This window comes from Grus americana, chromosome 29 (genome assembly GCF_028858705.1).
Source record: "Grus americana isolate bGruAme1 chromosome 29, bGruAme1.mat, whole genome shotgun sequence".
In the NCBI taxonomy this organism is placed as follows: domain Eukaryota; kingdom Metazoa; phylum Chordata; class Aves; order Gruiformes; family Gruidae; genus Grus; species Grus americana.
Window position 1 is genome coordinate 807,857 of NC_072880.1, and position 25,831 is coordinate 833,687.

The 25,831-nt window shown below is 59.7% G+C and overlaps 1 protein-coding gene across 1 annotated transcript; it reads right to left on the reverse strand.

Moving 5' to 3' along the window:
- Positions 1 to 881: 881 nt before the first annotated feature.
- LMNA (lamin A/C) lies at positions 882 to 23,947 on the reverse strand. Its single transcript, XM_054806619.1, has 12 exons — positions 23,487 to 23,947; positions 6,785 to 6,941; positions 6,458 to 6,583; positions 6,164 to 6,334; positions 5,935 to 6,060; positions 5,607 to 5,827; positions 5,313 to 5,517; positions 5,067 to 5,174; positions 4,757 to 4,876; positions 4,568 to 4,666; positions 3,008 to 3,265; positions 882 to 2,449 (listed from the first exon to the last, which is right to left on the reverse strand). Exons 1-12 carry the CDS (start codon positions 23,834 to 23,836, stop codon positions 2,417 to 2,419), a joined length of 1,974 nt encoding a protein of 657 aa, XP_054662594.1. The 5' UTR covers positions 23,837 to 23,947; the 3' UTR covers positions 882 to 2,416.
- Positions 23,948 to 25,831: the final 1,884 nt, after the last annotated feature.

Sequence of the window (25,831 nt, forward strand, 5' to 3'; positions counted from 1 at the left end):
TCCCCCACTGTAAAGCCCCGCTCCCGGGAGGGCAGATGGGTCCCTCGCTGGCTCCCCGCGAGCCAGCCCAAAGCTGGAAGGTGGCAGCGATGCCCCAGAGACCCCCTGGCACGCTCTGCCCCTGCGAGGCTCAGCACTACTTGCACCCAAATCCGGGGCGATGCGACCCCGCGCGGCTGGGGGGGACCCAGGGACCCACTGAGGTGGGGGGGTTCCCCCCTAGGATGGGCACCCCGGGTACCTACCTGGTGCTGCCTGCGCCCCGGCCGCCCGCCCGTGCTCCCTCACATCGTGGGTCCCCAGCGCTGTGCCCGGTAAAGCCGATTACCCACCGGCTTTACGGCTGTCTCCTTCTCCCCGGCATCTCCTCCCGCCTCGCTCCAGTGCCTGGCACGGCCCCGGGGCGGGCAGGGGACTCCCCTCGCCAGGGTGCCAGGGCCACCCCCATGGCAGGAGCAAACCCGCACTCTGGGGCTCACTCAGGTTTTGCACCCCCTTGTCCATCCCATCCAGGGGAACGTCTGCTCCCCAAAACCCCAGGGGGAGGAAATCCCTGAGCCCCCTCCCCAAATTCCATCCCCATCCCCGCCAGCACCTCTCGGCGCAGGGTCCAGCAGGCTCCTGGCCGTGCAAGGACCCTGGCTGCCCCCGCCCTCAGCACCCCATCCCGGGCACCCCCCTGGGTGAGTCAGGGTGCACGGGGCCACCCTGCTTTCCCCCATCCATGGTAGGGTGCTGAGCCCCAGCCCTGGCTGTGGGGCTAACAGAGCTCTCCCCCCCGGGGCCAAGAGCGAGCAGCAGGCTGGGGTGCAGCAAAGCCCACCCCCCCCCAAATCTCCCCCACCCCAGGACAGCAATGATGACAGCACACGGGGTGGGAAAGGTTCAGCTGTATTGATTCTGGAAGGAAATACAGGCAGTAATACAGAAGCTTTGCAAGCAGAGATACATACGTGGTCTCACCAGATCCCACCGGAGCGGGGGGCTTGCGCTGGGGACCTGATCCTGCCCCCGGGGCTGCACTCGAGGCAGGGGGTGCTGCGGGTGTTCCCCAATCGAGGCAAAAAGCTGAAATCTCTGTCAATGGCTGGATGGACCCTCGCAGAGAGGGGAGCTGCCTGTGCCAGACCCCAAAATCCCCCCCCCTCAAACAAAACGCCTTCCTCAGTGCCCTCCTGGCAAACCAGCCCTGTCCTGCACTAAGCATCCTTGGCCTTATCCTGCCCTGAAACGGGCTCCTGAGATCCTGCCACCGGAGAAGAGCTCAACTGACCACAGCTGAGAAAAACCAGGGGTGAACCCCACTGGATGCAGCAGCCCCCAAAGAGGGGGTCCAAGGGGGTCCCACTGGGTCCAAGCCCGCAGGAGCGAGCTCCATCATTCCATCCACCAAATCCATCTGGTCCCAGGACGCAGCTCCGGTGGGTTTTCACTTCCCCTACTCCATCCACCCTCGATGGCGTGCGGGGTTCCGCGGGGCTCCCAGCCCTGCTGCAGAGCGGCCCCCGCCTTGGCTAAGGCACAACTTGGCTGCTTAAAAATAAAAAAAAAACCCCAAAAAACCAAAACCCGAAGGGCAAGAGGTGTCTCGGGTGGGAAATACAGTACATGGGGCTGTGGGAGTGCATGCGGGCAAGGGGCTGGGAAGGGGGGGGTAATGCCCGCATGGCCGCAGAGAGACGTGGGGCATCGCCCGCAAGCTGCCGGGAGCCCCCCGCGCCAGCACTGCAGTGAAATAAAAAAATTAAAGGGGGGGGGGGAAAAAAAGAAAGAAAAAAAAGAAAAAATAGTGAATTTTGGGTTCGGATCCAAAAAAAAAAAAAAAAAAAAAGGGTTGCAAAGGCACTGTGCTCTGCTTGAGACAGCAATCCTGCACGGCACGTGCCCACCAGCGCAGGCGGGATGATCTGCCACAGCGTCAGGGCGCTCAGCTCAGCCTCTGCCCCAGCACCTCTGCGGATCTGCTCCCGCCGCAGCGCAACGCCCGCCGCGTGCAGGAGCGCGCAGCTCTGATGGGGATGGCTTTGCTTCTTCCAAATCTATATAAAAAGCTTTGGCAAAAAAGATATAATCTAAAGAGCTGTTAAGCTACAATCTCTTCCTGCATGGCTGTTCGGTAAACACAATTCCTCGGTGTCTTTGGCTGAAGTTTTAAAAAAATTTTGAAGCTGAAAAGCTTTTTTTTGTTTGGTATTTTTTTATAGAAATAGATTTTTTCTTTACAAAAAAAATCAAAGCATCTTTTAGCATTTTTTAATATATATATATATATATAAAATTCCTGCTATAGAAAACAAAAAAAAATCCAACCTTGGTTTTTGATATCATTTTTTTAAAGGAAAAAAAAAAAATTTCTTTTGCTTTGGGAAAAAACTAGCTCAAGATGGCCAGGAAACACAGGAATGGTGCCATGAAGTTACATGATGCTGCAGTTTTGCACAGCCTGAGCCTGGGAGGAAGAAAGAAAAAAGAAGAAAATTAAAAATAACCCAGTGTCACTAGCCATTTGCTCTGGCTGCAAAGGAGGCAGCAACGTCCAAGCGGGACCTTCTAGATGCCCATGGTGCCCTGACTTTCATCCGCCCTGGCCCTTGGGGTACAATAAATACCCCTTGGCCGGGGTATTTATAGCACCGAAGTCAGAAATTTGAGAATAACGCTCGGCAGCGGTGGAACGGGAGCCCCGGAGCATCCCTCGTCCTCTCAAGAGCCACAGAGGACGAGGGATGCTCCGGGGCTCCCAAGGGGGCCGGGCACGGGATGGGGTGGGGAGATGCTGCGGCCACGTCCCTTTCTGATCCCTCTCAGCCTCCACGCTCCCCTTACGAAGAGGCTCGTGCAAGCCCGAAGGTGCCCAGGGATAAGAGGAAAAGCGGAGAGGAGGAGAGGAAGGAGGGGAAGGGACCCCTGCGAGCGCCGCCTTTTTGAGAAAGGATGATGCAGGGACAGGGTGGAGACCCAGCAGACAGGGACAGCCCGCACCCCGGGGTCTGGGAGCCCCACTCACCTGCCTACGGGGGCTGGAGTTCCCCAGGAGGTAGCTCCTGGTCACCAGGTTGTCCCCAAGGCCGATGCTGCCAGAGTCGCCGATGCTGCGGTAGCTGCGGGTGACGGTCACGCTGGAAGTGGACGAGCCCGAGGACACGGTGTTGATACCGGCGTTCTGGCTGCCTGACTTCTCGGCCGGCTGACCGCACGTGCCGCAGACCACCGTGCGCGAGCGGAGGTTGTATTCGCCGGGGTCCCCAGAGCCACTGCAGCTACCCTGGATGTGAGGGGGGGACAGACAAAACAACCCTGAGCACCTGCCTGAGCATCTTCTACCCTGAGCGCCCTGCCCTGGGGACCGATGTGACCCAGGAGGGCTCTTCAAGTTAGTCTTCAAAGAGGGTCCGCACTCCACCCACCCTCTCTATCGCGCGGTTTCAAAATAATAAAATATTATTGCCAGTGCTGTTATTATTATCATTATTATCCCAAATTACTGGGGCTGGCACACTGCAGATGGGTGAACTGTCCCTGCTGCCCTGTCTTTGCACCACAGGCTCTCAGCACGCAGGAGACGTCTTAACTGTGCTTCTCTCGTGCTTATCTAAGAGCATCCTCTTCCTCGCTGCCTGGGAGAGCGCGAGCTGCTTTCCACCGGGAAATTCGCCCTTGGAAAGGACTCTGCCCCCAGACAAATGGGCAGCACTGGCCCTGCAGGAGCTTGGCTCCTCCGTCCAGGGATAATCGATATCCGTCTCGGCACGGCTCTTCAGATCCAGAGAACTCAAAGGAAAGCGGACGACGGATGCCCCATCCTGCTCCTGTCACGGAGCTCTGGGGACCGGCATCGGGCAGACTTTTTGCCAGTGTTGAGGCACGGCGTGGCAGCGACGGCATCTCTCCGTGCGGGATTCCTGCGGGCATCTCACGTGCAAGACGGATCTCTCCCTGTGGGACGGGCTGGCCGGGGCTCCTGGGCTGCAGACGGGGATGTTTTCTGTGCTACGGGGAGAAGCGGCTGCAGCTGTGCTCCTGGCACGCTGCCTGCTCTCTGCCTGCTGCCTGCTCGCTGCCTGCTGCCCGCTTGCTGCCCACTGCTCTTCCTGGTGCATGTTTCAGCTCCACGAGGGGAGCGATGGGCTGAGAGGAAGGACAAAGTCACCTCTGGCTTTGTTCCAGTGCCCTCGCAAAGTGGAGCAGCTGCCGCGGAGAAGTGTCGTCCATCAAGTTCCCACCATCCTGTCCTCCACCTCCAAGTGACGTGAGGCACCAGCTCAGCCTCCCTCCTGGCTCCTCCAGCCCTTTTTGCAGCAGGTCAAGGTTGCTCAGTGTTGGAGATGACTTCCACCAAGGTCTCTAGAGCTTTTTTGCAAGCAGTAATCTTCTCCAGGTGCCAGAGGTCTGTTGGCTTCTCCTACGTGGTTGTTTCTGTGGCGGCTTCCCAACTGCCTTCTCCCATAAGGCCTGATCCTGTGCGATGATGAGCTGCCCCCCACCCTGACTGGGACTGGACCCGAGCTCCCCCAGCATCCCTGCAACAGACCCCAGGGACCGGCACCCTCCCCAGCATGGTACTCACGTGGTGATGGCGGTGGTGCATGTTGACTTCATCATCATCCTCATCCTCATCTTCATCGTTGATGATCACGGTGCGGACCAGTTTCCGCATGGCCACCTCCTGCGGGGGACAGGAAAAGGAGTTGGGGGAGGTTCGGTGTCCGCTGCCCCCCGCCCGTGCCCCGACCCGGTGCTGTCGTCGGGCTCTCACCTCTCCGCTGGAGTTGATGAGGGCAGTGCGCAGGCTGTCCCCGGAGCCCCAGCTGTTCTGGGCTCTCCACACCATGTTGGTGGGGGGGCTATGGGCCACCCCAGCCCCTGAGGCCCAGATCTAGGGAGAAAAGCACAGAGAAAAGCAACATCTCAGGTCTGCAGAACCCAGACCTCGAGGATGTGGCACTCTGTCCCCAAAAAAAGCCACGTGCCAAGGAGCCCGTGCCCTGGCTCCAACTGCTCCACGTCACCAGCAGCCTGGATGGGTTTGGGATCTCGGCTGGATCCTTCGCCGGGCAGCGACTCACCGTGACCACCTGGCCAGCCTTCAGGGTGAACTTTGGGGGGAAGCGGTAGGTGATGGGGGGATCGTCTCCATTCTGCCGCTTGATCTGCCAGTTCCCCATCGCCTGGTCCTGCAAGAGAGAGAGCAGCAACCTCAGACCGCCCCGTTCCTCCCCAGCTTGTCCCGGTTCACCTCCTGCCCACGGAGCAAAGTGGGGCTGAGCTACCCCCTCAGGGATTCCAGGGATCCCCCTCGAAGGCGAACACACCTCATTCGACTTGTTCCTCAGACGGACAAATTTGCCCTCCAAGTCCACCTCCTCCACACCGACGCGGCCGCTTGTCCGGGCGTGGTGGGAGAAGCTGGTCCGACTCTCGCCGTCCTCCAGCTTCCTCTTCTTGGAGGAGCCCGGGGTGGACAAGTGGCTACGGGATGCACCTTTGTGGGAGGAAGGGCTGGGGGACAGCCTCAGCCTGGGCAGAAGGAGAAGGTGAGATGGAGTCAGCGAGGACACGAGGGCTGGGACCCGCATAGCCCGCCAGGCACAGCACCCCGTGCTCACCGCTCCTCCTCGCCCTCCAGCAGCTTGCGGTAGGCGTTGATCTCCATGTCCAGAGCCAGCTTGATGTCCAGCAGCTCCTGGTACTCATCCAGCTGCTGCTGCATGCGTGACCGCATCTCAGCCATCTCCCGCTCCTTGTCGGAGAGCAGGCGCCGGTTGGTCTCGCGTTCCCTGGCCAGAATATCCTCCAAATCGTGCAGCTTCGCCTCCTTGGCAGCCAGCTGTGTGGGGAGGGAAGGTGAGGGTGGCTGCTCCACCTGGGGCCGTCCCCAGGAGGGGACCATCCCCAGGGGCAGACATCCAGAGGAACCCCTTGGTCCTGACTCACCTGCTTCTGCAGCTGGCTGACTTCGGAGGAGAGGCTGTCAATGCGGGTGTGGGTTTGTTGTAGCTCCTCGTGGGCAGCACCCACCATGTTGCTGTTCCTCTCAGCCGACTGCTTGGCGTTCTCCAGCTGGAGGACAAGACGGGTGGGTTAGCACCCCCAGCACCCTCTGCCCACCGGCACCCCGCACGGTAGGGTGGGAAGATGATGGCGGTGTGTGGGTGCTGCTCACCTTCGCCCCATAGGTCTTCTCCAGTTCCTCCTTGTAAAGCCTGATCTGGGCTTCATGCTGGCTCCGCAGGTCCTGCAAGGCTTCGGAGAGCTTGCTCTCAAACTCCCGCTGCCGCCCGTTGTCGATCTCCACCAGCCGGGTCTCGTGGCGGCGCTTGGTCTCCCGCAGCTCCTGGGGACAGGTCAGGGGACACAGCGTCACCTCGGGGTGGGATCGGCTTGGGGATGGGGACACAACACATGGGTGGCATCACCCCAAGCAAGCCTGGCACCGCAGCGGCACATCGCAGCTCACCTCGCTGTAAATGTTTTTCTGGAACTCGAGCTCTTCCTTCAGTGTCTGCAGTCGGTTCTCAGCATCCACACGGCGCAGCATCTCATCCTGCAGCTGCTTCTTGGCTTCGCTCAAGGCGCTTTCCAGCTGCAGGGAATTGAGAAGGACCGTCACCACCAGCGCCCAGGGACTGCCCAGGCACAGCACCCGGCGCTGGCTGGGGACCCGCCACCCAGCCGCGTCTCTGCCCCACGGTCCCCTGGCACAGCGGGGATCTGGCAGACCCCAGGTGGGCAGAGGACAAGGGGGGTGCCTGGGGCAGCTGGGGACAGGGCTGCCACCGCTCACCTTGGCCACCTGCGCCCTCAGGTCGCGCACTTCAGACTCCAGATTCCTCTTCTCGCTCAGGGCTGTGGAGAGCGCAGCCTCCTTGGAGTTAAGCAAAGCCTCCACGTCCTTGAGGCGTGCCTGGGCGGTCAGCAGGTCCCCTTCCTTCTTGGCATTCCTGCAACGCACCCGACGGCGCGGGTGAACGGCACGGCAGCGAGAAACCACCCTTTGCCCCCAAAAGAGCAGCAGGGTTGTACCTGACACCCACCCGCCAAAGGGACTCGCAGGTCCCAGCCACCCGGCGTGTCCAGCACCAGTTTGCAGACTGGAAAGCAGAAAGGGCTGGGAAAAACCTGGGTGAGCAGGAGGTGTCGCAGGGCTGTAACGCCCGTGTGCACACCCACGCACACCCACGGCCTGCACCCACTAGAGGTCAGTGCGGACCAGGCTGGTGCCGGAGCGGCACAGTGCAACACGGCGTGGAGTGACACGGTGCGGCGTGGAGTGACACGGTGCTGCACGGTGTGACACGGTGCAGCATGGTGTGGCACAGTGCAACACGGCGTGGCGTGACACGGAGCAGCACAGTGCAGCGTGGTGTGACACGGTGCAGCACAGTCTGACATGGTGCAGCGTGGTGTGACACGGTGCAGCACGGCATGGAGTGACACGGTGCAGCGTGGTGTGGCACGGTGCTGCACGGCGTGGAGTGACACGGTGCAGCACAGTGCAGCGTGGTATGACACGGTGCAGCATGGTGTGACACGGTGCAGCACGGTGCAGCATGGTGCAGTATGCTGTGGCACAGTGTTGCGGCATGGTGTGACACGGTTCAGCACAGTGCAGCATGGTGTGGCACAGTGCAGCGCGGTGTGACACGGTGCAGCATAGCGTGACACGGTGCAGCACGGCATGGTGTGACATGGTGCAGCGTGATGTGGCACAGTGCAGCATGGCACAGCACGGTGTGGCACGGTGCAGCGTGGTGTGACACAGAGCGCGGTGCGGCGCAGCACGGTGCAGAACAGTGCCGCACAGCGTAGCACGGTGCGGCACCGGGCTGCATGGCGCGGCGGCAGCCGGGGAGGAGCGTGGGAGCAGGAGGGTGCAGAAGCCGCCCCGTGACAGAGTTGCCCAACCGAGGCAGCAGCAGGACAGAGAAACCTGCGGCACCTTGCCAGTGCCGGGAGGCTGGTGCCTCTCCCGGAGCAGACGGAGGGCACCGGGCGATGAGCTGGGGCGGGTGGGGGGTGTCTCCCAGCCTCCAGCATCGCCGGGCAACCTCAGCACCCTCGCGCCATCCCGTGCCTCCATTTACTCCCTCGCGTTTTGAGCCCGCTGACGGCGGGTCAAGGCCATTTCTTACAGGCAGCGGACCCGAGACACGTTGCTGTGCGCAGGGAATTTGATCCCACCGAGCCACCAACCACCACCTGACGCTACTTTGGTAAGCCCTATAAAAAGAAAAGCCCCGATGCTCTTTCTGCGGCACCCAGTGGCTGTCAGCACCGGGGTGGCTCGCACGCCGAGATTGTCACCCCACCTCCCTCAAAATCGGGTGTAGGACCCATGGAAGGCAGGATGTGCCCGGGGACCGGCGCTGGGTCCGGTGCCCCCTCGGTCGTGGGTGAGCGCTGGCTGCACGCCGGCGCGTGGTGCGCATTCCTGAGGCGGTGAGCGCACACCCGTGCCATGAGATCACGGGTTAAAAATACCAGGGAGGGGCTGGCGGCAGAGACGGTGCTCAGCCCGCCCCAGCTGCAGGATCCAGCCCCGGGGCAGGATGGGGACCGTCAGCAGCGAGACGCTGAGGAGGTGGTTCGACTCCTCTGCTCCTGCCCACGGGGACCCCAGGACAGGCAGGGACCGGCATGCCCACGCTTGTACGCACGCGGGGAGCTCCTTGCTCGGGAAAGCAGCACATTTTCCCCCATTTCTTTCTGCTTTCTGACTTGAGCCAGCACGGAGCGGTTGTTTCGAGACATTCACATGGCAGAAGGCCCTGCTGTACTCGATTAGCCCCCTTTTTGCGGGGAACTGCGGTCCCGCTTGCCGGAGCCGGCCGCCCGAGCAACACGCCGGTGGGTCCTTCCCATGCAACCCGCTTCTTTCATGCCAGTGACTCATCGGACAAAAATGCCATCTGGGAACAGATCCGGAGCCTCCTCGGCTCATTGCGAGCAACATTTGAGGCTGAGTTTTCCCATCTGGCAGCAGATCAACCTTGCAGCCAGCGTGGCCACCCCAGCACTGCCGGCAGGGTTTAATCCTGCTGTCCTTGACCAAATTAACCACCTCTTAATTCTGGGAAGAGCATGCCCTTGGCGTTTTGCTCCCGTAGCTCTTTGCTCGCTGCGTCAGCTGCAGAGACTTGGGTACGGCTGGGGGTCTCTGGCACTTTGGGGCTCGCGGCACGTGCAGCACCAGGCACGTCCCGAAGCCTCCGACTCTTTAGGGGACACCAGCAGCATTTATAAGTGAAATAAGGAGGGGAAAATGCCGAGACTAGATGGTTACGCTCGTCCCTCCGCAGCGGTGACAGATTCGCCCTCTCCAGGGACTTGGAGGGATCCAGGGCTCAGGGCAAAACACAGCGATGTCTAGAAAGCCCCAGGATAAATCCCAAAGAACGGAGGACAAATCCCTTCTCCGTTGAAGCCTCCTACACTCAGTGCTGGGTTATACCGGGGAGGAGCAGGGACGGGAGCTCGGAGCTGCAGCGGCGGCAGGGCTGAGTTTGGGAGCAGGACCGAGACGGGTGAGATCAATCCTGTCCTGTCCTTTCCTCCAGCGACTCCGGAGGTCTGCGTGACACGGCTCGCTGGGCCCTGAGCATCTCCCCGCCGTGTTCCTCCAAAACACAGCCCTGATCCCGCACGTGACAGCCTCCAGACGAGATTTCACCACGCACACACGTCCTCCCGCACGCTGGGGACCCCCCGTGCCCATGGGTCCGTGCAAGCCCTCGTGATCCCCGTTCCAGCCCAGCCAGGGTTTGGGTTTTCCCCTCACCTCCTGTTGGGTCCTGCTTTTTTTTTTTTTTTTCCCCTGCAGCCTCCCAGGTTCCAGCTGGTGCTGGGCTAAAAATAAAAACTTTCACGGCAGCTGCATCGCTCCCATTTCCCTCGGCAAGAGGACGAACGGGGACCTTCCTCCTCCTCTTCCTCCTCCTCCCCGGAGGGTTTCACTGCTCTCCCCATCCTGCCTGCTAGAGTCTAAAAGATCCCAAATCCTCTGCCAGCCAAAAGGGAAGCAGAAATTCATCCTGGAGGGCTGCGTGGCTGCAGCCAGGAGACATGGGCTCAGCATCCCGCAGGATTTGATCCCCCGTGCCAGGAGAGCTGGGTGTAAAAACAAGCATTTATTGAAGCCAAGAGGAGAATACACAACAGAGGCACCAAATCCTCAAGAAACAAATGTCTCAAGAGAAAAGATGGAGGGAAAAGGGGCCTCAAGACATTTTATTTTTAGCTTTTAAAAGCAGGAAGGAGGAAAAAAAAAAAAAGAAGAAAATTGCAGCCGAGCTGCCAGAAAATCCAAATGTTAATGGAAAGTTGGACCTGCTCTGACTGTACTCAGCACAGACACAGAAACAAGCCTGCAAAGCTGACGCAAAGCCTTCAAAAAGGACCGCGGCTGAAGACCCCCTCAGGGCGGACAGTCCCTGCAGAAGGATCAGGGACAGCCCCGCAGAGCAGTACCCAGCGTCTGCTATCGCTCCCCTTCGCTCTGCCCCTAAGTCCCAGCCCAGAAACCTGGCAGCTCTGGGCTCTCCCTCTGAAAAAGCTGCGACAGGCCAGAGCCCTCGGAGCTCACGGGAGGCGAGCAGCTTTGGGCACGTGCCCCGCCGGGCTGGCGGAAGGGTGCCAACCCTCTCCGAGAAGCCAAAGCCCACGAGATGCATTTTAGGAAACACCCTTTGGTTTCACCCTACTGCTGATCACCACGAGCCGTTTCTGAGCAGCTGCCGTTCAGTGCGGCGGCGCTTGGGCAGCGCCGAGCTTCGCACGCTGGAAAGGGACCAACGGGGTGGGATGGAGCCAGTGGAGAAACAGGCGTTCCCCTCCTTCCCTGCCTCCAAGTCGCAGCCGCCACACCCCAGACAAGGTGCCAAGTCAGGGGAACTTGCAGGCTCATGCCCCATCTATAAATCTGTTTTGCACATCTGCAAATCCCCAGGGACTGCAGGTTTCTTGCTCACCTTGCTGCCAGGTGACACACCAACCCCGCAAACCCGCCACGAGCCTGGGGAAACGCTACCCCAAAAAAGACTTTACCACATATTTACAGCTTGGGAAACTGAGGTAAGGGAGGGCATCATGTGCCCGAGGAGGTTTGTGATCACTGGGAGGACCCAGAAAATCTGCTCTGCCCCACCTTGGGCTTGCTGCTCTGCACTGGGCTCCCTCCGGCACCGGGGATCGGTCCTGGGGATCGCTGCTCCTATCCCAGGGATCGCTCCCCCATCGCAGGGATCACTCCCCCATCCCAGGGATCGCTGCTCCTACGCCAGGGATCATTCCCCCATCCCAGGGATCGCTCCCCCATCCCAGGGATAGCTGCTCCTATCCCAGGGATCGCTCCCCCATCGCAGGGACCAGGACAAGCCGCACGGACAGCATGAGGAAAGGCTGTCTTAGGAAAACCTCTGCGGTGGGGCAATGGGAATGTGGCAAAGCAGCTTCTCCCAGCTCCTGACTCATCCGTGCCGCTGCGCCTTTGCCAAATCACCAGGATAAACATAAGCTGGTCTCCTAGCAGGGGAGCCGTAAATAGCCAGCGCGATGTATAGCGGGGACAACATCTGCACAAGCCAGCATCCTGTTAGGCACCAAACCCCCTGCCAAACGGCAGCCAGGGGATGCCAGCGCCGGCTGTGCGCGAGGATGCATGGAAACAGCCCCCACCCTCTGGCGTCAGCTGTGCCAAAGCCCCTTCCTGGTGCCAGGGTCGGTGCCGGTCACGCCACATGCTCCTGGCACGCTCGTCCCTGCGGCTGAGGGGGTTGCTCAGCTCCACGCGGCCCCAGAGGAGCGAGAACAGCTTGTTGGCATCTCCTAAGAGCTGGGCTTCCCCCCACTCCTGGGATTGGGATGTGGCCTTTCCTTGCACCCTAAAAATGAACCAAAACCGCTGCTTCGTTAGGAACCAGAAAAGAGCATTTCACGGGGATGCGAACAGACCCTTCAGTCTGGGGTTCCCCAAATCTCAGTCATTCCTGTGCCTCCACAAACCCCATCGCCAGGAGCCTCACCGGGAGCTGCGGGCGCATCCGAAGTCCAGCACCACTGGACCCGATCGCGGCCGACACCTCCAGGAATCGGCTGAAAATACTCCCTGCAAAACCTTTCGGAGCTTTTCTCCTTTTGCCGGATATGCCGGAGCAAACACCCCGCGCCCACGCGCTGTCTCCCCGCGGCCTCGCAGGGATGGGGAGAAGCAATCAGGCTCCATCAGCACTCCAACAAATCAAGGCACGTGACCGAGGTGCGGACCGATGGGCTTCCCCATCCCCGCTTAAAAGCCGCAAACACGATTTCAGAGAATAAATAGTATATTAAAACGCCTCACGCACACCGTGCTGGCTGGGGAGCCCCGGTATCACCCGCTCCCCATCGTGGGCTGTCACACCAGTGCTGGTGACTCATCCCAGCCTTCGCCAGCAGCTCGAAATGGAAATCCCAAGTCACCAAGTGACGTCGCTGTTTGGGCTGAGTCCCCCATGGTAACAGGAGGGCTCCGCGGTTTTGAAGGGCAGATGGTGTTACCGGAGGGGTTTTATAGGTGGAAAAAGGGGTTTTGCCGGCTCCCATGTGGGAGGCGATGGGGGAACGGACAGGACTTGGCTTTCCACTGCCTATGCTGGTATTTTTGGGGGCCCCATTTGAGGTTTGCATCAGGCATAAATCGATGTGTCTGCACAGACAAGGGGCAGGGTTTATTCTCCACAGATGTGTGTCCCAGCCTGGAGAAGACATAACAACTTCCCACTGGCTCTGCCAGCGCCTTGCTGCCTGTGAAACCTTTTTTCACAGCCGCCTTGAACTTTTCCAGGGTGCAGCAAGCCACAGGAGGCAGACACAAAGAGCTGGGAAAAAGCAAGTGAGCATCGGCTGCTGGAAGCCACCGGTTGTGGCTGAGCCTCAGGGACAAGCGAGCAAAATGAGGGCAGAATCTCCCCAGGGAGTCCCTTCGCCACCAAATCCCTGGGTCACCTGGAACAAGCAGAGATCCAGGCTTCCAGGCTGGGATTACATGCAAAGCGCCACCAGTTGAAATTTGATTTAGCAAAACTGGTGCCGCCCCAGGTTTGTTCCCAGAGCTGCTATTGCAGAGCTTGGCAATTTGATGGTCCTGGGGTTTCCAGAGGGAGGGCTGGTTCCTTGCTTGCAAACCCCCTATTTTCCATTGAAAAAAAAAAATCACCAAAGACTTTAAAAACCTGAACATCTCAACTGCTTGGAAAAATCATGATCAAACACTGATGTAAAGCGTGCAAACCTCATGAAGTTCAACAATGCCAAGTGCAAGGTCCTGCACGTGGGTCGGCGCAATCCCAGCACAACTACAGGCTGGACGGAGAATGGATGGAGAGCAGCCCTGAGGAGAAGGACTTGGGGGTGTTGAGGGATGAGAAGCTCAGCATGACCCAGCAATGTGCGCTGGCAGCCCAGAAAGCCACCCGTGTCCTGGGCTGCATCCCCAGCAGCGTGACCAGCAGGTCGAGGGAGGGGATTCTGCCCCTCTGCTCCGCTCTGGTGAGACCTCCCTGCAGTGCTGCATCCAGCTCGGGGGGCCCCAGCACAAGAAGGGCATGGAGCTGTTGGGGTGAGGCCAGAGGAGGCCACAGAGACGATCAGAGGGCTGGAGCACCTCTGCTATGGAGACAGGCTGAGAGAGTTGGGCTTGTTCAGCCTGGAGAAGAGAAGGCTCCAGGGAGACCTCAGAGCACCTTCCAGTCCCTAAAGGGGCTCCAGGAAAGCTGGAGAGGGACTGGTGACAAGGGCAGGGAGTGACAGGACAAGGGGCATGGCCTTCAGCTGAAGGAGGGGAGATTTAGATTAGATATGAGGAGAGATTAAATATGAGGCAGAAATCCTTCCCTGTGAGGGGGGTGAGGCCCTGGCACAGGGTGCCCAGAGAAGCTGTGGCTGCCCCTGGCTCCCTGGCAGTGTTCAAGGCCAGGTTGGATGGGGCTTTGGGCAACCTGGGCTGGTGGAGGGTGTCCCTGCCCATGGCAGGGGTGGCACTGGGTGGGCTGGGAGGTCCCTTCCAACCCAAGACATTCCAGGATTCTATGATTCTATGATCAAATCCCACTTGCCAGCCCAAGCTTGGCATGACCCAAACCCATATAATTATGAACAGCTTGCCCTTTGCTGGCTTCCCGTAGAATTTTGAATCAGGTTATCTAAAAAACACCTGATGGCCTAGACTTAAACCATCTCAAATATAGATTAAAGCAATAACGTCCTCCATCAGGAAAAAAGAAATCTCTAAAAAAAGGACTGGAATTGTGCTGGAAAGAAAATTTTTTTAGACATAGCTCAGATATGTGAATACACCACCTTCCACATTGCTTGCTTTCCATCTTCTGAGGACAAGGTTCTGGTAGAAAAGACACAAGAGAAAAGCTTGTTTTTCCAATCCAGAATTTAGAATCATAGAATGGTTTTGGTTGGAAAAGACCTTTAAGATGCCCAAGTCCAACCATTACCCCAGCCCACCACTAACCCACGTCCCCAAGCACCACATCTACACGTCTGTTAAATCCCTCCAGGGACGGGGACTCCACCACTGCCCTGGGCAGCCTGTTCCGGTGCTTGACAACCCTTTGCGTGAAGAAATTTTCCCTAATATCCATCCTAAACCTCCCCTGGTGCAACTCGAGGCCATTTCCTCTTGTCCTATCGCTTGTTACCTGGGAGAAGAGTCCAACACCCACCTGGCTACAACCTCCTTCCAGGTAGTCGTAGAGAACGATCAGGTCTCCCCTGAAACTCCTTTTCTCCAGGCTAAACCACCCCAGTTCCCTCAGCCGCTCCTCATTTACCAACAATTTGTAGTGTTGTATATAATATAAAAGCCTGCACTGTGCATACTTCTGCCTTTGGGAAGGGGAGAGAACAAGGAAATTCAAAGTATTCGTTGCAACACTGCGAACATTCACGATGGTGACAGGCGCGGTTTCATGTCTTTAATATAATGGAGAAATATTCACACAACAATTACATTTTGGACTGAATGAAATTTAAGGGATTTTGCTCAGTCTTGACTATCTTCCTCCAACACAGCAAATTCCAGTTTTTGAAATAACTGGGTCAAAACTTCATGGGAAAGTTTTGTATGTAATTTTTTTTTTTTTTTGCACCTAAAACAACTCCTAGTAGTGCACCTCCACAGAAATCCCAGAACATTACATTTACTTTAATACATCCTTCTCTTGATGAATGACAAATGCAAAGCCTATAAAACCCCACCTCAAAGGATGAGGACAAAGTGCAGATTCCCAGTGTTTCCCGGGGGGATTTGAGACGGCCGAGGAGGCCTTACAAACGTAGTTAAAAACAGAGAGCTGAGTCACTCGTATTAATCATGTCTCCGGGACCGGGAGTGTCGGAGCTGGGGGGCGGGGGGGGGGAGGAAACCATAAGGTCGTGTTTCGCTGCCGACGCGGCCAGGACTCGCGGCAGCAGCAGAGGAGCAGGGATGCAAATCCCAGTCCCAGGAGCAAGGAAACGCGTTGCCACCATGCAAACGCGGCGGTCACCTCCTTTCCCTCCGCAAACACGTGCGGTCTGATGGCGTCTCTGAATGCAAAGCTTTGCAGCCCCTAAGCGGGGTGATGGAGCAAGGAGGAGGTTGCTCTGCTTACGGGGGCATCGCTGTCCCAGCCACGCTGCGGGGAGAAAGCTGCTCCCCAGCCAGCACCTGGTGCGTTGTACTGATCCGCAGCTGGGAGCAGGGTTCCGGGATGAGGCGGAGAGGATGGGAAAACAGGGAGCAAGTTCAAGGTCTCCTTTTTCCTCTCTAGCAGGAGCAGCAGCTCACCCCATTTTCCATAAATCTGGGTACACAAAGCTTCCGGTCAGCAAAATTTGCTTAAGAAACAAAGCAGGGGATTGTTGGATCCAGCTGCCATCCGTCTTCCTGGGAACAAAAGGGTTTGCTACCCCGGCTCCGAGCACGCAGATAAAGGCAGGCGAGGTGTTTACATTGCCACAAGGTTTGTTTGCGTGCAGCGGCGACATGGCCAGCGTGCGTTACACTGGAGCCGCCTTGTTTGCCCACTTCAGCCGCCAGCGCCAGTCACCGCCTCTGCCAGGGCGGCTGCCAGGATGGGTTTGAACGCGATGCCATTGGGAAAACGCAGCCTGGTGCGGGTACGAGCAGCAGCGAAGACGAGTGCCGGTGTTTCGCTGCGCTCTGCCATACGCAGCCGGTGCGGCAGATGCTCCCGGCGCACCTCTGCCGACGTTCCCTGCCAGCATGCGCTGTGCCAGGGTGAAGCCGGGACCTGCTCGGGGTGCACGTGCAGGAAATCACTGCTTCCCCACCAGCAAGCGCTGCAGATGTGGCATCCCTAGAAAGGGCAATTTAGCCCCAATCGCTGCATGCACAAACGGGGCCACTGCAAGAGGCTCCAGTCTTCTCCCCATTACCTCCCTCCTGCTCAGCACCACCTCAGGACAAGCCCCAGTCCGGCAGCTTTTTGCACTGGAATGACAGAGCCAAGGCTGGGTTGCAAAAAGCAGCGCCGCTTGCTAGTTGGGACACGCGTGCCGCAGGTTTGCGTCTCTGCCCTGCAAACGGGGGCCCCAGGTGCAACCCAGCCTGCGAAAGCACGATGCCAAGGAGCACATCTGCTCTCCCCAGCACTCTGCTTCCTCCCCCCGCCCCGCCAAAGCCCTGGCATGAAAGCTCAGCTTTGTAAAGCTCTTCCTAATTTCTCCTGGAGCCTGCAGGGCTGTGGGGACGTACGACCGGGGGAGCGAGCGCAGCACAGTGCCCTGCGGGGGGTGGGGGGGGATACCCTTGCACCCCACAGATGATGCCAGGGAGCGGGTTATCTGCGAGCACCCGTCACGCCAGGAAGGAAGGGGCAGGCGAGCGTGACTGCCGGAGTGGTGGTGGCCTCCCGAAGACGCAGCGAAACACGGCCCCGCGGCGGCCGCACCCTGCTCCAGCCCAAAGACACGCAGCTGAGCGTGACTCATCTCCCTGCTTGTGCCCAGCGCGGGTCTTCGGTCCTTCTCCTGCCCCATTGCAACCTCCCTCGCTGTCCCCACGCAGGTTTAAAAAAAACCCAACAACCATGGAGCGTGGCACAGAGGGGTTTTTTGCCACTGCTCACGTCCTGCTTCGCCACTGGGCTGCAAAGGCTCTGCGAGCACAACCAGCGCTGGATCCAGAGCCCTCCCCAAAGCCACCGATGAGCCCAGAGCTCTGCTCGACCACTGTATTGCAAGGAGAGGGGAACAAGTGGCTCTTTCCAGTGGGGACTGGGAGCTGCAATGGGGTGATTTGCCGCCCCCCCCGGTGCTGGAAAACAGCTGGGTGCCCGTGAGCACCAGGGCCAAGTCTCCTTTGGGCTCCCACCTCTTTGAAGCCCACGTTACACATCCAAGTCAAGAGCTCAGACTTTCTTCTGGGCTCACAAGACTCGGAGTTGGGGCTTTAATGAAGAAAGCATGTCCCTAAACTGTTATCAACTGAAACCCCAACAATTTGGCACTACCAAGCTCAGCCTCCAGCCGAGCACTGCGGCAGGGAGACACCAAGCTTTGCTAGGCTGGGTCTACCACGGTGGACGGCAGGAGGATGAGGATGTTGAAAGCACAAGCCAGAGCAAGCGGCTGGAGGTGGCTTTTCAAGAGAGTTCAGAGACCTCTGCTATCAGAAACCTTCTCCTACAGAGATGCTTCTGAGCCACTCACAGCCCTGATGATGCAAAAATTCAAAAGCTTCAGAAGAGCCGTTGTTTGCTCCCAACCCTGGCTCCACCACCACTTGGCAGGGACACAGTGCCCATACCTGCAATGGTGCAACTCCGTAATTAAGCAGGGTAAAGTACAGGCAGCGGGGCATTCACCGTGCATCCTCCTCGGGTCGTTGGGGAACTTTGTCCCTATTGCCATCGCACTTCCAAGCTCTAAACACAGGAAGGCAGCAATAAAGCATCACAGCTGGCCACGGCTTGGAAGATAACCCCAGCCACAGGCGCCTTCGCCTTCACCCTCACCTTCGTGGAAAGGAAATTGGTTTACAATCAATGCCGGGTGATGCTGCCTCAACACCGCTCAGGAACAGAGGCGTCCTAACCCCAGCTTGGTTTTGTGGCATCTCTGCAGGCTCAGTTCAATGCACTTCGTTAACCAACTTCCATCCCCTTTGGCTCTCCTTAACACCCACCGCCCCAGGTCCCACCGTGGGGCTCACGGACACGATGCAACACCCTTCATGTACTGAAACGGAGCTTCTCCAGGACGGCCGAGAGCCACGCCGTAGTGTCCCTGCACCGGAGGCTCGTGCACGGGGCTGCAGCTGCCACCGCGCCGAGCAGGGCTGGGGGACCGCGCCAACCCCCCTGCAGTTGTTCAGCTTCACACTGGGGCTATTCAGTCCTTGGCAGCAAGGGGAAGGGAGCAGAGGCAGGTGGGCGCCCAGCCCCGACACCACGGTGAGGGGCTGCGGGTGACTGCTGGCAGCTGTGGACAAATACGGGTTTCATGTGGCACCGGCTTCGTGCTGAGTCAGTCACGGAGGAACAGGCTCAGCAAACGGCCTCACAAAGACAGCAGGATGGGGAAGGGGGTACCGTAGCTGGTGGCAATCCCCAGCCCTACCCTGGGGCAGCCCATCCCAAACGCACTGGGCTGATGCTTCCCAGGGACTCCTCCATGCCAGCCCTCATTTTGGCCAGAACCGGGGGGGGGGGGGGGGGGGGGGGAAGAGCTCCGGTGGTTTCCTTGTATCACAGCTGCCACCAGGAGGGAAGGAAACTGCTGCTCCCAAAGGGCACGAATTTAACAAAATAGCGAGCTGGCAGCAGCTCGGCGCGCCCCACCTCAGCCGCGCCACCCTCTTTGCACGCTGCTGCCGAGCATCGCGCCAGGAAAGGCTCTCATTTCTGCTGGGCTCCGAAGTTTAAGCATTAATGGGATTCAGACAACCGAAACGACGTGCACGAGGCTGAAAACCACTTGTGGCAGCAAGCGCAGGCAGCCAGGGCAGGCTGGGACGCACCGCACTAGGTGATGCACGGGGGCTGGATGCGTTCCCACACCAAACCCAGCCCCCTTTCCCTCTGCAATTACTTCTCTTTAACCCCCCACCTCTGGGGTTAAGGTCCTTAATTTGCCAGGGTGGATCCTAGCGTAATAAAAATGTTTAAGGCAACGGGATTTCCTCTCGTTCCCCTCATCCCCAGGAACGCACCACGCAGCGAGGGGACAGGCCAGCCCTGCAGCAGGACAGGGGAACAGCAACGTCCGGAAGATGCCGGCGAGCACAAGCAGCGATGAGAGCAGAGCCACAAAATGAAAGTGCTGGAGCCTCCCCCCCCCCCCCGCCCCAAGATCATCCTGCTCAGGGAGCTGGGAAAAAAAAAGGGGGGCTGGACATTTGCACAGACAAGAAATACCCCCCTGCACAGAAATAGCTGGGGGGGTAACAGAAGCCTCAGCCTCGAAGGAACGGGACTTTTGCCACGGAACATTTCAGCCCCGCAGCACGCAGGGAGGGCAGGCATGCCCAGCCATCCTGAGCCGCCGGGTACAGAATAAATCTGTCCAGAGGGCTGGAGACTCCGGGGTGGCACATCTAAGAGGGTCCCTGAGGGGGCTGGGGGTCCCGGGCCAGCCCCAGCTCCACGTCGCCTGCTCCCCCAAAGCATCCCCCCAGCTGCACAAGCTGTTCTTTGTTTGCTCCAAAAGGGCAAAGCCTCCTCCGAGCCAAACCGTTCCTTCCCTGGCAGGGTTTCTACGAGACAGAGGAGGGGGGGAACAGCCCAGGAGCGTGAGGTTGCTCCCCCACGCAAAATGTTCCAGCACAAGCACATCGCTGCTAGAGGCGGCACAGAGGCAGCGCCCAGCCCCGCGGCGAGGAGGCTTCTCCCCCCCCCAGCCCCGCTCAGTAAATGGGTGCTGTTTAATTGCACCTTCCTGGAAGGTCATTGCTGAGCCCAGCACGTGGCAAAAATCCATCTGGGATGGGGAAAGGCTGTGGGGTTCACCCCAGCCCTCCTGGCACCCTCGCTGCTGCCTCCTTTGCTCTGCCCTTGAACAAGCTTCACCCCTGCGACTGCCTTTGGAAAACGGGAGATTTTTCCTCGTTAGGGCCAGGGATGAGATCTAAGCCTGGCGAGGAAGAGACACTGCCAAGGCACCGGTTTTAATCAGGTTAGGGGCTGCAATTCAGGAAACCATCGCTCATCAGTCACGCTGCTAATGAGGGCCTGGTTCCTGTTTTGGAGGAGGGAGCTGACCACAGCACAGCCACCCCTTGCCCACGGGAGTGGGGCGCTGGGAACCCCCCCAGGGGCTCCGCTCTTAGGGATGGAAGTGCTCAAGGGCCGTATCCATACACCCCTGCACCCCCAAACCGGGGCTTGCACTGACAAACACCTCCGCCTCGAGGATCTGGGGTGAGGTGAATCCTCAGTGGAGGAGAGCAAGGGCTGCAGCTCCTGCTTTCACCCCGTGATTCAGGAGCCAGCTCATGGAGGGGGGGCAACGGGCAGGACCAGGGCACGGAGCATCTCTCTACAGCAGCCCAGCGCCACGCTGGAGCCTGTGCCCTCCAAAATCACCTGCGTGCCTCTCCTTGGGGACCACAGGTCAGGGACGCCTGGGACGGGGCATTTCAGGCTGGTCCTGGCTCTCCCCGGCACTGCCGGCCTCCGGTACAGCCAGCGGCCACACAGGGCCGGGGACATGTGTGGCACGGGGCCAGGCAGCCGTGCCCGGAGGGAGGGGACCCCTTGCTGGGGACACAGAGATGAGGGTCCCCTGGTGCAAGGGGCTGGGGGGATGCTTTGGGAAACCCCTCCCACGCCAGCTGAATAGGCAGCGGGAAGAGATCGGTCCAAAGGGAAGAGCAGCCAGGCAGGGAGAAAGGGGTGTTGGGCGGCACGGGGCAGGCAGCTGCCTGCACCTCTCGACTCAGCTCTGCTCCAGGCCAGCCAGACCCTCCTCCCCCCACGCAGCTCTTGCACCAGCGCGTGAGCAGCTGGTGAGACCAGTGTCCTGCGAGCACGCTGTCCCCCTCCGGCCAGCACCTCTTCCCCCGCCCCAGACAGAGCGCCCAGCTCCTTTCCCTCCCGGGGTGGGCCCAGCACCTGCCGTGCCCCGACACCCCCAGCCCTCCCTTCTGCGCGGGCGAGACAACCCCGGCTGCGGGCAGCGGCGACGCTGCGGGTGCTGATAACATGGCCCCAGAGCCGCCTGCCCCGCGGGAGATACCCGGCGCTTCCCCTGGGGCCGACGGGAAGAGCGAGGGGAGCAGAGGGCCACCGAGTTATTTATTTGCCAAGCAAAGTGTCACAGCACCGAGGTCAGAAAAACCGCCCGGGACACGGCGCTGACCCAGGGGCTCGGGGTGGGCAGGCAGAGCCGGCAGGACCGGTACTTCCCTGCCCAGCCGGATGGCTGACATCGGAGTAACGCCGGCAAACGGGTCCTCCCCGACCCCAGGAGCGGCTCTGACCCACACGCAGGGTCAGGCTCATGGCTGCCCCATTCCACCGTGCCCGAAAGATTCAGGTCACCCCGGCCAAAGGGAGCCCCGGGAGCAACGTCACGGCTTGGCAGCCGATTTGTGCCCCTCTCTGAGCAACTCCGCCACATCGAGAAGGTCCCCGGTGACATGAGATGAGCTGCGGCCCCTTTGCAAGGATTTTGGGGGGGTGGGAAGCAGCCCCAACGCCACCGCCCAAGGAAGTTAGGGCACACCAGGGGCAGGAATGAACAGCACCGGCTTCCTCCGGTGGAGCCACTCTTCCATCTCACAAACTGTGACTCAGAGACGATTCAACACATGGAAATACCTCTCTCTCTCTCTCTCTCTCTCAGAAACCGCGCTCACCACCCATTCTCCAAAAACAGCCATCTGAAACCTCCCTCAAAGCCACCTCCAAACCGAGAGCCGCTCTTTGGGAATCCCCTCGAGTCAAAGCACTTTTTCAGGGGGGATCTGCCAGTGTTAGGGAACGAGCACAGCAAGCTCCAGGAGCGCAGCCTGTCGCAGCAAAAAGCTGAACACAAATTTTATTTTATTTTTTTGCAGGGACTGCTCTGCAGCGTAGCCAGCTCCAGGCTGAGCACGCAGCTCTCAACCAGGGACGGGCTGCAGGCTGGGCATTTTTTCCAGCCCTTGAAAGATCATGGCCGAGATAGTTCTGGGTTTGCATAAGGCAGCAAAAGCCTCTAGACAGCTCAGCTCCTCGTCTCGCCAACTCCCAGATCCTTGGGATCTGGCGAGCAGGATGAGGAAAGCTGCCTTAGATAAGGACGGAGCCGCAGCAGCACACGGGAAACAGAAAGCTAAATATAAAACGCCGCACGGCTTTCAAAAAGACAGCTGTAAAAGGCTGCGCATTCACTCCCTTCCCAGAAGGTAGAATATTTATGGCATCTTCTGAGGAAGTTAATTTTAGCCTCATTTGGTCCAAACTCAAAACAAGGCATCCAGAATAAGAGGCAAAAGATCAAATGGAGGAAGAGGGGGCTGTCCCGCTACTGCCCAGCCCGGATCCTGCCCCAACCCAAAGCTGATCGTGGAAAGGGACCCACGCGCTCCTCCCATGGATCAGGACTCGGGGAGCCGAGAACGCCAGGGCTGCGGTCCCAACGCCGCGCGGGCTGGCAGACCCCAGGGAAGCCCCGCAGCCGGTCCCTGCCTGGCCAGCGGCGTGACACCGGGCAGGGAGCCCTGCACAGGGATCCGAGTCCTCAGGGGACCCGCGCTGGTCATCCGCTACCGTCCCCAGGAGGAGAGGGCAGAGGCGCCCGACAGCAGCAGCGGGGTGGCAAGGAGGTGGGAATTTCTGGTGTCGGGAAAGGGATAAACCTGATGGGAAGGGGCTGAGGGATTTGAGCCTGGAGCACGTCACCCAGAGCCAGCCGATGGGAAAGGGATAGAGCCGTTACCCGGGCACTGCTCGCCCCAAAGCGGGGCACTCCGCAGAGCAAGAACAGCTCGGCACAGGGAGGGTTAAAGGCAAACAAAACCGGAGCAGGTTCTTTAACCGGTGCCAAAGACAGCAAGAGGAAAATAGGACGAGCAGGCGAGATCTGTGGGCAGGACGGAGCCAGCTGGCTGGCACCGCTTCCCAGTCTGCGCCGGAGCGTGTTTAGGAATAGCTCCAGGAGGATGAACTCGGAGGAGCCACCAGTGCTCACACCCTGCGTCACGCAGACCCTACCCAGGAGCCCGGGGTGCGTCCGCTCAGCCCCAGTCCGGAGCTTTTGCGGCTCTTCTCCCAGATCCCCCCTCCAAGGGCATCCCGGCCAAAGATGGCGCTTGGAGGGAGAGCAGGAATGCCGGGAGAGCTTCCCTCCTCTCTTGGTCCCTGCCACAGACACTCCTGCCCCAGCTGGGTCACGGGTTTCCCCTCTCCCTGCCTCCTCCAGGTCGCTCCTTCCTCCCTCCCGGCTCTCTCCCAAGCGTGACGACAGTGACCATCTTGCCACGGTTCCCCCCCCATCCCCAGGGCACTCACCGGGCTTTCAGCTCCTTGTGTTCCTCCCGGACTTTGCTGAGCTCCAGCTGCAGCCGAGCTCTCTCCTTGGCCACCGAATCCAAGGTCTTGCGGGCATCCGCCAGCTCTGACTCGTAGGCAGCCTTGATGCCCGAGACCTCCCGGCTCACCACCTCCTCCGATTCGGTGATGCGGAGCCGCAAGCCGGCGTTCTCCAGCTCCAGCGAGCGCACCTTGTCGATGTAGACAGCCAAGCGGTCATTGAGCTCCTGCAGGTCCTCCTTCTCCTGCAAGCGAGTGATGCGGGTGGGGGACAAGGGGGTCCCCGAAGCCCCGCTACGGGTGCTCCTCTTCTGCGAAGGCGTCGCCATGGGGTCCGGCGTCAAGGCAAAGGACAGGTCACAGCTCAGCGTCCCACGCCACCCACCCAGCTGTCTCAGCTGCTCCTGGTTGTCTGACTGACTTGCTTATATCCCAGCTGGGCTGTGCACCGGGAGGAGGAGCTGCAAGGAGGCAGCGGGTGGAGTTTCTGCAACCTGGGTGGAGACAACCCACTTGCATCACTCGAGCCTTGGGAAAGGCTGGAGAAGCATCCCTGGGAAAAGAGGCCTTGGGAGGGCGGCTCTGGAGCACGCAGCCCAGGGTGACCCCGTCGCAAACACCCCGTGCCCCCCTTTTCTAGGGCAGTTCCCTCAGCTGAGGCTGGCTTTCACCCTGGGGGGACTTGGCAAGGGCAAAGTGCACCCTGAGAGGGGCCACAGCAATGGGGTACAGGCAGGCACCCCCCAGGACCCCTGGGCTGGGCACCCCCAGGATATCACTGCCCCACAGGACAGGGTGGGTGGCATCTCAGCAGCCGACCCCAGGGTGCTGGGGGGTCCTGGCATACCCCAAATGCTGCACAGGACCTCAGAGCACCCCAGACTCTGGGCTCCAGGGATCCAAATGCAGGGTTCCAGGTCACCCAAACCACTGTTGCCCAGGGCATCCCAGAACCCCAAGGCACCGCAGACATAGAGCCCCAGGCACCAGAGGACACTCCCCACCCTCAGATTCCCCAGCACTAGCTTTGCCCAGTTCTCCCAGCACTGGCTGTCCCCGTTTCCCAGCTCTCCCCAGTACCAGCTGTGCCCAGTTTTATCCTTTCTCCCAGTTTCCCATGCCAGCTGTGCTCAGTTTGTAACTCCCCTCCAGCTTCCCCTGCCCCAGCTGTTTCCCATCCTCCCACCTCCCATTGCCAGCCATTCCCAGTCCCCCCAGCACTCGGCCATTCTTCCAGTATCTCCAGTTCCCAGCCCTGGTGATTCCCAGTCCTCCCAGCTGCTGGCCGGCTTGGAGCAGGGTGCAGGGTGCTCTCCCTCCCTCCCTCGAAACGCTGCCGAGACTTGGCAGCTCGTGACTTCCAGATCTGCCACGTGCTTCCTGTGCTACCGTGGGGGGGTTGTCCCCTTCCAGGACTTCATCCCCCCGCTCCTCGTGCTTTGCACTACTCCTGCACGGGAGAGGGAGAACTGGGAACGGCAAGGGGAACGGAGGAGCAACCCTTTTGCACCCCAGAAACGAGGAGGTGAGCCAGGACCTTGGCAGGTGGTGGTCATGGTGGCTCCAGCGTCCTCCTTTGTGGGCTCCTGCTAGCAAAATTGAGCTGTGCGGTGAGGAAAGCTGATGAGGGAGCCGCCCCCCGCGGCTGGGGACACCGGCGAGAGCCTGGGCACCGGTGCCTACCCCAAAGCGTGACCCACCCCAGGGTCGGAGAGGTTCGGGACTGACAAGATGCGAGGCCAAAGCCATGGCGAAAGCGTTCGTTCCCGAGCCGCGGCCAGCCCAGCTCCTCCTGCCCCTGCTGCAATCAAGCTCAATTCGCTTCCCAGCTAATTGAAGTGCAGCAAAGCCCCGGGCAGGCTGGGAATGAGTCACACAGCAACCAGCGCAACACACGCAAACACACACACACATGTGTGCATACGCGCTTTATGAATGATTAATCCCCGTTCCTCTCCCAGCACCGATGAGTCACTGCTGCCAGTGAACAGTAGCAGGGTGGGGAGAGGGACCGCAAGCACAAATCCAGGGACCAGCTTTCAAAAAGCAACAGCCCAACGCCAAGAAGCCGCCCCAGCGCCGTGGCAGAGCTGGGGGTGGGGGGGGCAGCTGGGGCAGCCTGAGCACAGCCCTCCTGCCACTGCAACCGGGAGACGTTCGGGGGGTATTTGGGATGCTCAGCTCACCCGGCCTCGCTGCACCCCCTTCCCCATTCCTGCTTGCTGGGGGTCCCTCTCTGCACCCAGAGGCACCCTTGGGTGCTGCATGCAGGGGGTGACTGTGCCACCACCCACCCAGTGCCGGTCTCCCTGCCAGTGTCTACT